Genomic DNA, 14335 nt, shown 5'->3' with positions numbered 1-14335 from the left:
CCAAGTCTTAGAAAACAAAGCCAACATGTGTGTTGATATACCATACATACACGCATACTCCTGAAAAGCAAAGACCACAGACTATCACTTATCATTGAACCCTTGTTATTTCCCTGTGTGTCACTTCAATGTCATGCTTCAATAACTAGACACCGTCAATTTATTCCCTATTGGTAAAGCATTAAATACTGTAAGGCCATGGTCCACAATTGGGACTATTTGATGTTGTTGAACATGTATCAGAAACAATCTATTACATCAATCCACAAGATAATTTAAAGAGGAACACAGAGAAGTTAAATCTTTGAGTTTAGCTTGCCACTAAAGGAACAAAACAATGGTTCGCTCAGCCTTTGAATTCTCAGAGTAGAAGTAATCTGGAATAGTTTTATTTGCCTAATGATACAAAATAGATAAATATTCCATTAATGTAGTCATCTTTATACTTTGGAGGCTTTTTTCACAATAGACAATATTGGCCCATTTTGGAGGTGGGAGTTGTTTGGTTTTTTATTTTTAATAATAAATACATACTAGCATTTATACAACATAGTCTTCCAGTTCTAACCTTTAGCCTTTTCCTTTGCCAAAACACCTGGAGTGAATTCAGCCATTAAAGTCTGAGAGCAAAAATCTATTATGTTATCATGTGGGTGTTGGTCTCTTCTCCCAAGTAACAAGCAATAGGAAAGAGGAAATAGCCTCAAGTTATGCCAGGGAAGGTTTAGACTGGATATTAGGAAAAATTTCTTCACCGAAAAGGTTGTCAAGCACTGGAACAGGCTGCCCAGGGAAGTGGTTGAGTCACCATCCCTGGAGGTATTTAAAAGACGTGTAGATGTGGCACTTAGGGACGTGGTTTAGTGGTGGACATGGCTGCACTAGGTTAAGGGTTGGACTCACCGATCTTAGCGGTCTTTTCCAACCTAAACGACTCTATGATTCTACGTTCATACACACTTGTATGAGTTCCATGACTGCATCTGTTCAGCAATGCAGAACCTCATGTTCACTGGAGCACAAATTACTGCAAACCCCACTCTTCAGATAGGACATAATTCTTTTACACTACTGAAATAAAGATGAGACAAAAATTTGGCATACTGTCTTTCAATCAGCTGCTTTGAATGGGGTAAGAGCACTGTTTAATATTAATTACAAGTAGAATGCTTCCAACACACCAGGCTAAAGAATCCTGTGTGAAAGCACATTAAGTCACACTAAGAGAATGTTATCAGGAAAAATAAAACTGACATAAACTCTCTAAACATATTTGTGTTGGTTACTACATCATAAAGCATTTGAGACTTGAAAATGTGTGACAGATTCAAGACTGTTATCAGTCAGCTAAAACTTCAATCATATATATGCTTAGCATTAGGTACGTATTTAAATCTTTTACTGAGTTAGCACCCATGACTACCTTCTTCGTACACAAACAACTGCATTTTGGACGCAGAGAGCAGCCTACCTGTAGTGATGTTACTGTAGAAAGATCTTTAAGTTTTCCTTCTTCATCTTTTAAGTTGTACCCCTCTGGTCTCTTATCTCTTTCAGTAATTTTCCATAACTTGATTGTTTTATCTTTAAAAGAAAAGACACACAACTGTCAGGATAGGAATGGTGAATGTGGTTACTCACCTTTCATAATATATTCCTTAAAAAAGTTTCTACACCTTGGTTCAGACAAGTCCCATGCTGAAATAGTCTGGGTCACTTAATTTTGCACATCCAGAAAATGTTCCCAACAGAAAAAATACTCATAAAGCACATCCCATACCTTCAAACCGAATCAGAGCTTCCTGGCAGCTGACAGACCATGCAGAACATGTAGAGCACATGCTGCTCTCTTATCCATCTTGGCAGTTTGCAGGTGGAACAAGACCAAAACCACTCAATGTTCACTGCTGAAGCTCAGTTTGACAATTCAACTTTGCAAGGAAATAATCTTCATACTAAAGCCAGTTTGCTAGGTTACTTATAAACAGCACAAGAGCAGCATGGAGTAGACGGACAGACCAATGATACCTGCCTGGCCCATTGTGGGAATGGGCAGTGGTGTATTGGCGTAACATCAGGAGCTCCAGCAAATGAAAGGCTGTGTGAAAAATAAGACATTTCTCCCTCCTAAGGGAAAGCAACTGAGAAATAACTGAGAAAATAACCTGAGAGAATTGTGTTGTAAGGGTAACAGAAGTGAGGAAAAAAAAAATTAATCTTACATGCAATGGAATCAAATCTAAACTCTTTTTCATGATGGATGAAGCATATCATGATAAAATAAGGATGTCTTGCATTTAGAAAAGAGCCTCTGAGGCCAATAAATAGACATTTCAAACATTTCAGATGGAGTTTGTCCTTCTTTTGGTAGTAGCTGAAGCTGCAGATTTCCCTAACATTGATCGTCCACTCGCACTCTGGTCGTGCACCCAACCTGCCAACCCTTAAACTCCCTAGGCTGAAAAATCAGTGCCAACTCTTCTTGCAAAAAATCTGTCCCAGAGCTTCTAACGGTTGTTTCACTCATCTCTTAATGGAGCAGCCAAAGCCTTTCCAAAGCTTCTGCACTTCAGCTGCCACCACAGCTTTCATTAACCTTATTTCCTGCACCATTTCTGATTTCGTCCCACTTTCCTCCTTTATCCCTTTCTCCCCAAGTACATAGCAGAGCATGATTTTTTTCCCAATGTGGCTGATCCAAACACTTCTTTAAAATGCTAGCAGAAATCATTTTAAAGGCAGGATATATGAATACAAGAATCACTTTGTATTTCTATAGCAACTTTAATTTTCACCTTTTTTTGTTTTAGAATCAATCCCTCCAATACTCTGAGTGTTTTTGCTATTATGCATCTCCTAATAATATTGATATGCTAATTTTCAAGCAACAAAAATATTACACTTGACCAATCTACAGAACAGTTTAGTTCAATCTGCAAATAAAAAGCTCCATTTAAATATGCAATATATTTCATTTGTATTGGTCACATTAATTAATTATATAAAATACATACAGGCCATGTCACGCACTTGGGATTTTTATTGTATGTAAATAGCACATTCCTGCTTACCTATTCTAAAATTTATAAGTACAGCAATTGTAAAATAATTATTGGAAAATTTTTTGTGTTTTTTCTTATGTTGGACTTGACTGCTGTTGATAAACCAATCTGTTTCCTGAGTGAAATCTATTTTATTAGCAGTTAAGGGTATCACATGTGTTGGTTTTCTTCTCTTTCATCTGCCTCTGGACTTTAAAAACTCCCTAGAAATTCTAAGCATGCTTATATTTCACAAAATATAGAAACATCTCTGTGAGGTTCAGTATTCATTCAGTCTCAAGAGTGTTGTGAAGTTTAAATTAATTAATGTCTGGTAAGCAGTCTGCAATCCTCAGATGAAAGGATCTGTATGGGCAAAATTCTGATCTACCCGATGTAGCTCACATCGAAAGTAGCCCAAATATATTCTGGTACAAAAGATACCAATGACTCCTAATAATTTATTATTATACTACAAAAACAGTTCAGTTTACAGTGCAAACCAGAAATTTGCTAACTGCAAGCACTGCAAATCCACAGTGGGATTCAAAAGCCTTGATGGTTTCCTTCTGCCTCCATTAATTAAGACGCTGCAATCAAAGCTTAGCTGATGACTTGTTGGTAATGTCTGAACTGGAAAGGAACCAAGATCCCCTCTGAGAGAGGTGACCTGTGCAGAAACAGCCTCAGACAAAGTCCTCCTTGGGAAGATGGAAACAGATTTGGGCAGGTGCAGACTTGTCAAGTCTCATATATTGAGGATGAGATTTAGATGGACTCTCCCCTCATGTTCCCTAACAGAAGGATGCTCCTTCCAGCAACTTCAATGGGCACTGTCCACCTGTGCCTGTGAAAACAAAGGATGCTGTTTCACAGTTCTCATTTTTCTGACCAAAACCGTGATTTAGATCCTAAACTACCGGAGAGCAAAACAGCAACAATTGCATTAAAATATCAGGCTCAGAAATTAGTAAATATAAACCAGTACTCAAGATGTTTCTACCACCTACCCAATATGAGCATGTGTGACAGGTAATGCCTCCATTTTCTACAAGTCACGGCAAATACTGTTATTCCTTTTTACAGGCATGGAATTGATATACATTGTCAATGACTTTTCACAGGTAATCTGTGAGACAGCAAGGAATTCACCATGGGCCTTCTGTATCCTAAAGTTAAAACTATCTTTAAGAGTATGCCAAGAGGTGAATGTTCAAACTTCAACCCTGCTGTGCCAGGGAGCTAGGAATCCTGCTTGGCACACAAAAATGTTTTGTAATTCAAAGCCAAAATCCAAAGGCTATGCCAGTGGCACCACTTCCATTCTCCTTACCATGAAGAGGTCTGCCAGGATGCTCCAGAATTAAGATGAGGCAAAAACAGAGGCCAAAGTATTTTGCCAGGCCCTAGGCTTGCTCAGTGTTGCCTGAAACTGGATTAACCCATAGCAACACTATAACTGATTATTTCTTCCTTTGTCCCCTCCCATATTAATATCAACCAGAAAACTGATATAAAGGTCTATTAGACCAACTGTAAAAGCAGCGTATCTGAGGACTCGGCTGTATTCCTCAGTGTTTCCAAAAACAAACTTTAAAATGAAAATGGAGAGGTTTACTTTTAATAATCTGCTTTTGTATCATGTACTTGGAAGTAGCCATTCTTAGTTAGTTATCTGAAGAGATATTTTGTCCATGGCAGAAGTGCAGAAGTAAACTCCCAAACTTCATAATTAGCTGACTAATCATTAACACAAATCACCTAGCTGTAACAGATTATGTTTCATTTCAAATATTGCAACAGTGGCCCCAAAAAGTCAAACAGCAACTTTAAGGAAAACAGACTACAAAACATAAAATAATTTGCTATCTACTGGGAATTAATGTAAATATTATTTATTGCTATAAATTTTAACTAGAAGTAATCACTTTGCCCTAAAGCGTCAATTCCCAAAAGTGAAATTACACTATTTTTCTACCAGCAATTCCCAGTTATGTTCAAACTTCTACAAGAAAAATTATTTTCTGATTACGATGAGATCTAAGATTTAAAATGAGGTATTTTTGTCTCATGCGTCACCAGTAATAACAAACGTGTGTGTCCAAATGTTTTCTGAATGACACCTGTGCATGTTAGGCTCCATTCAGTTTCTTCTCCCTATATCACACCTGCAGAATCCCTTTTAACAATAATACTGCATTTTTTTAATCTATAGGCTTTAAGCATGTTAGAAAGATGAGTCAGTATCAATATCCTATGATTATTTCTACTGCCTTCCAAAGATTTGTGCAGCTCTTTAGAACTTAAATAAACCATTCTGATGATAATGAATGAAAAGAAATTCATCTCTCTCACCTACATTCATTTACACATCTACAAAGAATAAAAGTTATGACAAACACAGCAGACAAAATTCTAAATCCCCAATGAAACACAGCTGCTGAGTAAGGTGACGCCTTTGTCACAAAATTTATTTCAGGATAGCACTGCATGTTAATAGCAAAAATGGATAGCTCTCTAAATGTCTATGGATAGTCAATAGGAAAAACCCTATGACTATGAATAAAATACATAAATAAATATCAGAGTCAGTATGACAGTCTTAGTAAACTCTGAAAGAGGAAATTTATAAAACAGTAGATTAAAATGAACAAATATATACAGTCAGCACTAAAATGCACAACAGCAAAATGCTGGTATGTCCTATATACTCTCATCTAGCTTACCATTTGTTGATAAAAGCGAGTGAGCTGCATTTTGCTGCGGTAACCACTTGATCTTGTTTATTTTTTCTTCTATCTCCAAGCTCTTCAAATAATCAAATTCAGGTTCATGGCTCTGGAAAGTGCTGTAAACATTGTACTCCCCCTGATTGTAAGGCTCATTTTTACTCTATGGAGAATAAGAACAACAAAAACATGTGGTTTATGATGACAATACATCTCCATCTTTTAGGAAAAATGTATAAGCAGCCTTATAAATATAAAAATGTTGAAAGTGTCATTTAATTTCTCATTTAAAACATCATGTAGACAGTTTTGTTTCTACAGGAATGAAATTTCCTGTAAGTATTGGAGCAGTATTTAATAAAAGGCAGAATTTTTGAAGAAATGTCAATTATTCAGGAAAGCTTTCCACAAAAGATACTGCAGATCGACTGAATTCAAAGCAAAACATAAAGGTATCACAGCAAAGGCATTTTTTTAAATGAAATGGTTCCATCAAACAGGCGAAAGCTATTAAAACAATGCAGAAGTAGAACAAAAACAAGCTTCTTTTTTCTTAGCTTAGAATTGTGGAGCTTTGAAGCATTTTTGTTTGGGACAGAAAACTTCTGAGTATAAGATCCTTACCCTCTTCCACTTCCTCTCCAAAGAGGTTTTACTGAACCTTGAGTTTATAAACAAGTTTGCTAGTTAGATCCAATTAAAGTATTAACAGTAAAGCCATGTTTTTTACATGCTATTAAGGACTACATTGGTAATTCACATACCTCAGGTTCCCTTTGGAATATAACAACCCGACCCCCCTTGTCACCAGTAGCCAGCAGTTCTCCAGTGTGGTTGAACTCAACTGTAGAAATAATATCAGCTGGAGGTAAAAAGAGAAAAAAAGGTAAATTTTAGATTGCTACTACAACACAAAACCATTAGAAATCTCAAGCACTCCACAAAAAAATGCAACAAATAAGGGATTTGAAGGAATACAGATGAATTCAACAGCAAGTCACTAACGCAAACAGGCTGCATGCCATTACAATCCGAGGTTGCTACACAATGAAACAAGTGCAAACGTAACAAGGCAAATATGTGTTTCCAGCACATCTGCAGTTTTGGAGTGGAGGAGATCTCTGGAGAGGTTATGCCTCAAGACGAGCAATCTCAAACTGCTACAACACTTTTTCCAGTACTGGGGACAGCAACACCACTGGCCTCCTGCTATTTCCTCTAGCAAGGACCAACCTAACATCTCAGTCCTGTTGCATGTATTATTTACTCTTCACCCTTTATGAGGGTTTTAATATAACTCCCTAGCACTAGTTTTCTCAAATATGTGTTTAAGCCAAGAGTGCAAAAGCAAAGTACATGTAGCCTGTCCTACCACAGAGAAATGAAGGCAAACCCAGAAATGTTCACTGTGCAATGCTGGCAAGAGCACATTCAAATCATCATTTTCCATAAATCATTTCAGCACCATAAAAATGTGTCATCAGAAGATAAAAAATCCCAGTCTCTTCTTTTTCTAATTCTCAACAACTCCCTTTTCTTAAGCAACTGCATCAGCTTAAACAAGAAACTTCATCAAAACCTGAGGCCAGTCTTGAGTACAAATTACTATACATCAGGATGAGAAGGGAGAAAGAGACTGCAGGAGCAAAAGAACTGGTTCTTCTGTTTGTATGACAGTAAATGCTAGAATCATAATCCACAGTTAATCCTCCACTATCAGCATAATTTAAATTAAAATGCCTAGTGCAATAGTAAATTAAGAAGCCATCATATATACAATCACAGGCAAATACAGGGTATTACTCAAAGATTGCATGTATGAATTCTCTGTAATGATCAGTATTCACTCATCAGAAACATGGGCCAGATTTTTAGAAGCGTTAGGAGTTAGCAGCTCCCCTTTAGGCATAAAAAGCTGTGGTTTTCAAACACGTTCATCATCCATCAGTTTATATGAGAACAACGAGGCAACAGTGGGCTAAGCTCTTTTGAAAACCTAGCCCCAAATGAGTTCACTAAAATTCAAAGGAATTGAAATAACAAGTGGATGTACCATTTACTTGATACATTTTATGAATTGAAAACATCTGTTCCTATTATTCTTTTAATAAACTAGCAGTGGAGTGTTAGGAAGCTTCTATTGCCAGTAGCTCTCATCAGCAACACAGCCATCCAAAAGCCAGATTCTTACTGGTACGTTATAAACAATTCACCATCTAAAAAAGGAAACTTTACCCTAATCATGTTGAAGAAAAATGTATTTTAATTTTTTTAAGAAATCTTCACCATCAAATTGTTCTGTCTGAAAAAAACAACAAAAACAAACAAACTGTCTCTTTTCTTCCTCCACTCTCGACATATATAAAGGAGGAAGGGGGAATCGTGAAGCATGTATGTTATTTTCTTTTAAAATATATGGATGTGTAGACTTGGAGAAAAATGGAACATGACAACTTACAATATTTTGTGTCTGAACCTAAAGCTTCTCAAAGTTAATGGCATTTGATTTTTATGTGGACTCACACAGACTGTATTTTATAGGTAATAACCCCAAAAGCCCTAGTCTTATTAGAGTACGGGACGAGTACAGAGACTCTGCTTATGGTTGGTGATGCTCTGGGGCTTGGGATGGCTTGAGTTTGATCTAAAAATTGCCATTTTTTAAAAAAAATCTAAAAATCTAATCAACTTTTCTGGCATGTAAAGTTCATTTGTAGTGCTTTCAGTGGAAGAACATTTCTTGCCTATTTTGTTCTTATCCTGCAAAACTCATACTGATAGTAGGTGTGGGCTCCTGCTCATAAAATGATACCTACATGGTTTTACTCATTTAAAGTTGTATCTTACCCCAACCATACTGACAGTCCTTTTAGAATGGAGACTCTTATCTCAAGCGTGCAATGGGGAAGAAGAGTAAATACAGAGGGGAGTAATATATTTAAGTATTTCAATGTTAAAATATGTGTGTGTGTGTGTGTGCATGCACATGTGTAATGCATATGTGATGTTGCCCGACAGATCACAAAAGAATCAGATAAAATAACTGTGCAAAAGGAGTGAATGGCATTTGAACTTACATGTGCAAATACACTTGCTATTGTCTTGGAATACTTCCACAATGGCATGAAATATTCTTCTCTATGGTCACAATGGTCACAAAATATTATAGTGCACTTTACAGAGGGTATCAGCCAATGCCCAGTTAAGTCCACAGGAGTATCTGCACAGACTTCAACAGTGACTGAACCAGGGTTATAATAAAACAGCTCTTCATTTTCTGCATTTTGTTATTATATTGCATTTGTCATTAAAATATTGTGTGCAGTTAAATGATTACTGTTTAAAGAAAAGCAAACATTAAGCATCTGTGGGCAGTGTGTAATGATGTTGTTCTGAGGCAAAATTCTCCCCCCTACAAGATGTTTCTTCCAGATGCATCCCTCCTTTCTATGAGAAAAACTAATTCTGAAATGGAAACTACCTATCATTTTTAAATTAACTTGTTCTGAAAAAGAACAGATTCAATATTCCAACCTTAGAGGCTACGCAGCTTGTTGGTAAAAAATTATCCTTGAATTGGAAAATCACTTTCATTGATCCTGTAAATAAATAACAGCTGCAAATAACAGCCAAAAAAAAAAATCTTATCCAGTATATCTCTTCAGCAGGTGAACATTAGCCATGCTGTTTTCATAAAAAAGATTAGCCAGGCTGGCTCTTCCTAAGACAGAGGAGGTAGGAACAGAATCAATCAACAAAGCTCTTCATACCCTTCTGCAGAACATTCCCCTACATATTTATTAATGCTGTAGCAATATCAGCCACTACGGTCCCATCCTGCAGATTCTTCCATTGCAGAATGGCCCCCTGAGCGTACAGAGCAATTAACTACCAGATTTCACCCTCTCCAGGATATATAAAATGCTCCACAATGGAAGAGCTGATGAATTTGCATGTATAGTAAGCCCTTGGCAAGGAATGGCAAAGATGAAAGACTCCTTCCAGCCTTCTCCTGCACTACACCTTCCAATCTCTGCTGGCAGTGCCAAGCTTTGCACTAACAATTAGCATTATCACAGACAGAGATAATTTACCTATTAAGAACAATTTTGTGTAATCTCAATGCCAATGGGCAAATGTTTCCAATCAGATCAGAAATCCCAACTTTTATCTAATATTAATCTTCCTACTCCATTTTTACATTCCCCATTTTGTCTATGCAGAAATGTATATAAACTTGGATTTAAAAGTCACGATGCTCAACATTTTCACTCAGTTAAAAAGCACAACCTGGACACTCAATATACAGATGCTGACTGAGAAAACCTTAGAAAGATGAAAATACTCCGGGGGGGTATACACCTGGTCATCTGTTCCATCCTGCCACAGCAAATTGTTCCAGCATGTACAACACAATGCAGGCTTCATTCCCCAGACTAATTTTACATATTCACAGAAAGACATCACATTAACTCTACAGCTTAAACTGATAGGAAGTTTTTCCTTATCCAGCCTGAAGTATTTCATTCCCTGACTCCTAGTCACCTCTGCCCTTTTGTACCTCATTAACTAATTCCTCTGCAGTTTCACAATTTACAATCTTTAAATGTGCTTAATGGCTATGTTGTACCCAACAGCTGCTACTTAGCTAGATATATTCAGCTTTTCTAATAGGTCTAAGTCTATCAATGTACATCTGTGCACACCAAGATATCTTTAGCTGATTGTACTGCTCTTCCCTCAACTTCATGAGTACTGTTACAGCATGGATGCAGGAAAATGAACCCTCCAGCATCCCTCCCTCAGGCTCAGCGTGGGGTGGGATGAAACAAAGGTTGGTACACACAGACCAGATTAATTCTGGCCTTTATTTCACACCATCACATATGTTTCAATGTTCACTTTTTAGCCTCTTACGGGTTTATTTTAAGGAGTTTTAATAGTTTATTCCTATATAACACAAACAGGTCCAAATACCTTTACAATAATCAGAAATGCCTTATCTATATAATAAATCTTTGCACCATTTTGGGTCACACTAGCATATTTGCATGCCATTTTTAACACAGTATGCACTCAGTGAAGCAAAGTCTGAACATACATGCATCTTCATAGTATTTTAGTAAGAAACCTCAAGCAACTCTAAGAAAAGCTCAACTGTAATTTTCTGTATGTTACTTTTACTAATAATTTCTACCTTTTGAGGCCTTTCATTTGAAGGCCCTGGTATACTTTATTTTGCTTCAGAAGTTCAAGAAAACAAAGAAAGTTTCAGAACTATTTCGCCCAGCACAGAAATGCAGCTTTTTGGACAGCAGTAGCAAGTTTTGAGGGCAAACAACAGCATGCAACAGTACAGAGAAAAGTAGATCAGAGCATATAAGATTCTGTTGAATTGCAGTGTAATCCTGATAGAGAAATAAAGGATTTGGAATGGGCCAGAACACTGGAATTAACATCTGTTCTTTTCTCAAAAAAAGCTGTGAAATCCCACCAACCAGAACAGGTCAGAACTTCTCCTTTATATCACACCCACCACAATCAGCATGGCAACACTGTCAGCCTGAGCTGAGTCAGCATCTAGGTCAGGTTTTTGTTGTGCATGTTCCCAGTGGCTAGCAGGCAATCTTGTAGTCTACGTTATTTCAACCAAGTTCTGACCTGGCCTAACCTCGGTTTGTGAAATCCAATAAGATCACAGCACAATCTGGTATGGCTGCAAGCAATGTTCAGTCATACTGATACAAAAGTCCCCGAGGAGCATAATCTGGAAGAAACAACAAAGAAGTGTGCAACAAAGAGAGCCATAAAACAAAAGGACAAATGGTAGATAAAAGAGGAACAGTATCATAGTATCTCATGTGAAAGGAAGGCCATTACAGCGAGCTGTGTGGTCAGAATTTAGTTTAGACTTGGATACAAAAAAAAAAAAAAAAAAAAAAAAGAAGAGAAAAAAATGGATGTAAAGAAAAAGCCTGCTACTTTTTTTTAGGCTAAAGTTTCAAAGGTTTCCTCAAGCAGCTAGAAAACAAGGTATGCAAAACCTCAAACATATGAAGATCAGATGAATCCTTCTTTTCTGAAACAGCTGGCAGAGATCCTTGACAACAGAAAAATTTCCTACTTGAAGCAGCAGACTCTGTAATGCACAGTCACTCTGGTTCACAGCACTGTTATTCACCATCTTGGATCCAGGGATTGTATGACACCAGAAACCATTCCTCAAAATCCAAGTAAACACAATGCAAAATCTCACACATCACACTGTTCACCTTGGCTGGCTCAGAAACTTAACACCAAAAGACAATACACCAGAAAGCCAACTCCACTCTACTGTTAGACGTTTTGTTGACCTACACACAAACTACCTGATCACCTCTCCCAGCCACCAAAACAACATAAATTACAAGCCAGTAAAGAGTTGGGTGGCCATATGAGAATGACAGATGAGAGAAAAAGAGCGCAAGGATACACAAGATGGAGAGACTGAGAGAGCGAGCATGTAAACATTTTAAGAAGAGAAAGCGCATGAGAAAGGGTGCAAAAAAACGTACATGAGAGAGCACATGCTCACACAAAAGCTTGAGAAAGCATGAAAGAGCACAAGGAAATGTCACAGCAGAAGATAAGAAAGTAGTTTGAAATCAAGTATCTACCTGCCCCTTTGCCCCTGGGATATCTGTCACCCTGGCAAATCTGTCCCCTTTGCTTTTTTTCTCATTTATTATGACTTTCAAACCTGATGGATTTTGTGCTGCAAAATGGTTAAGTGTTTGCTCCATGTTAGATATATGGGCAATGCAAAACACAAAAGGAAGCTGGTTTTGGCCAAAGCAAACTTTGAGCATAGATGCTAATAGCGTAAGTGCTGCAGGGATCAGTGAAACAAGGTGATCAATCAATAACAGAATGAAATCCAGAGATGTGTGTCCACTACGCTTCAGGTAGTTGTTTTCCTTGTCTGGCTTCATTGCTAGCCAAGGCAAATACATTGAGGGCAAAATCCAAACAGCCTCATTTAATCCTGACAAGGATCAAGCTAAATATCACCTTTCTCCTGAGTATAACAATCTCTTCCTGATGTGAAATCCAAAACCAGAGAGTCGAATGCTTAACAGCTCTTGAAAGGCCGTTTGAAACAAGAACACCTCAGCTGGGGATGGTAGTAAATAATAGTAAAAAAAAATAAATGGAAGCAACAGATTTCCTAACCTCAAATCCTGGCAAGCACTAAGTAAATCTCTCCCTTTTTTCGATCTTTAATCTCCAACTTTTGGATTTTAGAAATGCTACATGTACACACGTTGGTGGCCTGCATCAGCCCTGGCTGATCATGAGACCATCACGATACCACTGAGTTTCACAGGTCCATGCATCCCTATGTCCTCAGGGACCAAAGAAAGCACATTCAGAACATTTGAATGTAGGTTCTGAGCTCACTCAACAGTATTTACTTGAAACAGAATCTAAAAACCAAATCCAAAATTTGCACCCCCTCTATGAGCACCTATGACCACTGTTTCTAGCCTCGAGCTTTAATAGAGTTGGGGGTTTTTTTCTCCAAAATTTTTGTATGCATTTATTTTGAGAGCTTAGAAAATGTTTTCAACAGCTTTTTAATCACATGCTAATTTCTAGCTCTATTTCTCAAATTAGAAAATCAGGAAATGACACCCAACTATTGGAGCAGTCAATGTGAAAAAAAAAATTGCCTACAGGACAAATACCTAAAATAGATTATGTGGGTTCTGTGCTCTGTGCTAAAAACCCACTTCATACTGAATACAAGTCACTGAGATTCAGTTTTGTGTAAAGTGACCCTCCCAACTTTTATTCCTAATGTAAAAGTTCAAAGCCCTTATTTCAGAGGTTCTGGCACCCATCTCCCCCCTGCAGAGTACAAGGCCTCCTGGAAAAGAGTCGAAAGAGACTTGACCTTCTGCCCACTGAGGTAAATGGAAAGTTTCCCACTACTTCAGTAGTAAATAAGGTCAAGGAACATTTGTCAGATGTGGCGTAGCTGAAAATTAGGACACATTTCTCAAAATTTTGGCTACAATTGACATGCACTTCAGTTTCTTCATGTTCAAGGTGACCTGCTTAAATCAGTGAGACCAAAGCTTCAGCTGTTAGTTCTGCAGAATGCCTAATTAATGTTACTGTTATCCTTGCTGGAGTCACTAAGTGCACTGCTTTGTGCCTTCATAATCTAAAATACTCAGTGGACTGATAAAAAGCTCCCTACAATTCCTTTTAATACCTATTTAGGGGCTCCCAAATAGTGGTACTGCATCACCTGCAGTAACTGAGCAGCCTCTGAGTGCTGAAACTGGCAGTCCTTGCTGTATACTGATTCCAGCAGGTACCTCAGCTGCTGGGGATGTCCAAAGCAGCAAAGCCTGGGAAGCACTGATCCTTCCATTCCATTCAACCTGAACAAACTGGAAAACTCACTAGAAAGCCTTTCACCTTTGGCAAATCTAAGCTGTTCAGTAACACTGCTCATAGCTATTCTTAAAAGTAACACTTCAAACTAAGAAAACACCACAGATCAGTCTCTATTTT

At 37.7% G+C, this 14335-nt stretch overlaps 1 protein-coding gene across 9 annotated transcripts in view; it reads right to left on the bottom strand.

The window, feature by feature from the left end:
* Window positions 1–14335, bottom strand: part of PPP2R2C (protein phosphatase 2 regulatory subunit Bgamma) — a 201548-nt gene that overhangs the window by 52682 nt on the left and 134531 nt on the right. For all 9 annotated transcript variants that reach the window (XM_074822067.1, XM_074822073.1, XM_074822065.1 and 6 more), the window contains 3 exons: window positions 6535–6632; window positions 5768–5933; window positions 1472–1584 (listed from right to left, as the gene is read on the bottom strand). In XM_074822067.1, coding sequence (XP_074678168.1) covers window positions 1472–1584; window positions 5768–5933; window positions 6535–6632 — 377 coding nt within the window. The remainder of the gene's footprint in view (window positions 1–1471; window positions 1585–5767; window positions 5934–6534; window positions 6633–14335) is intronic.

The sequence above is a fragment of the Strix aluco genome, chromosome 4 (assembly GCF_031877795.1).
Source record: "Strix aluco isolate bStrAlu1 chromosome 4, bStrAlu1.hap1, whole genome shotgun sequence".
In the NCBI taxonomy this organism is placed as follows: domain Eukaryota; kingdom Metazoa; phylum Chordata; class Aves; order Strigiformes; family Strigidae; genus Strix; species Strix aluco.
The sequence above is the reverse complement of the archived record's forward strand: the minus strand, read 5'-3'. Positions and strand labels throughout refer to the sequence as shown.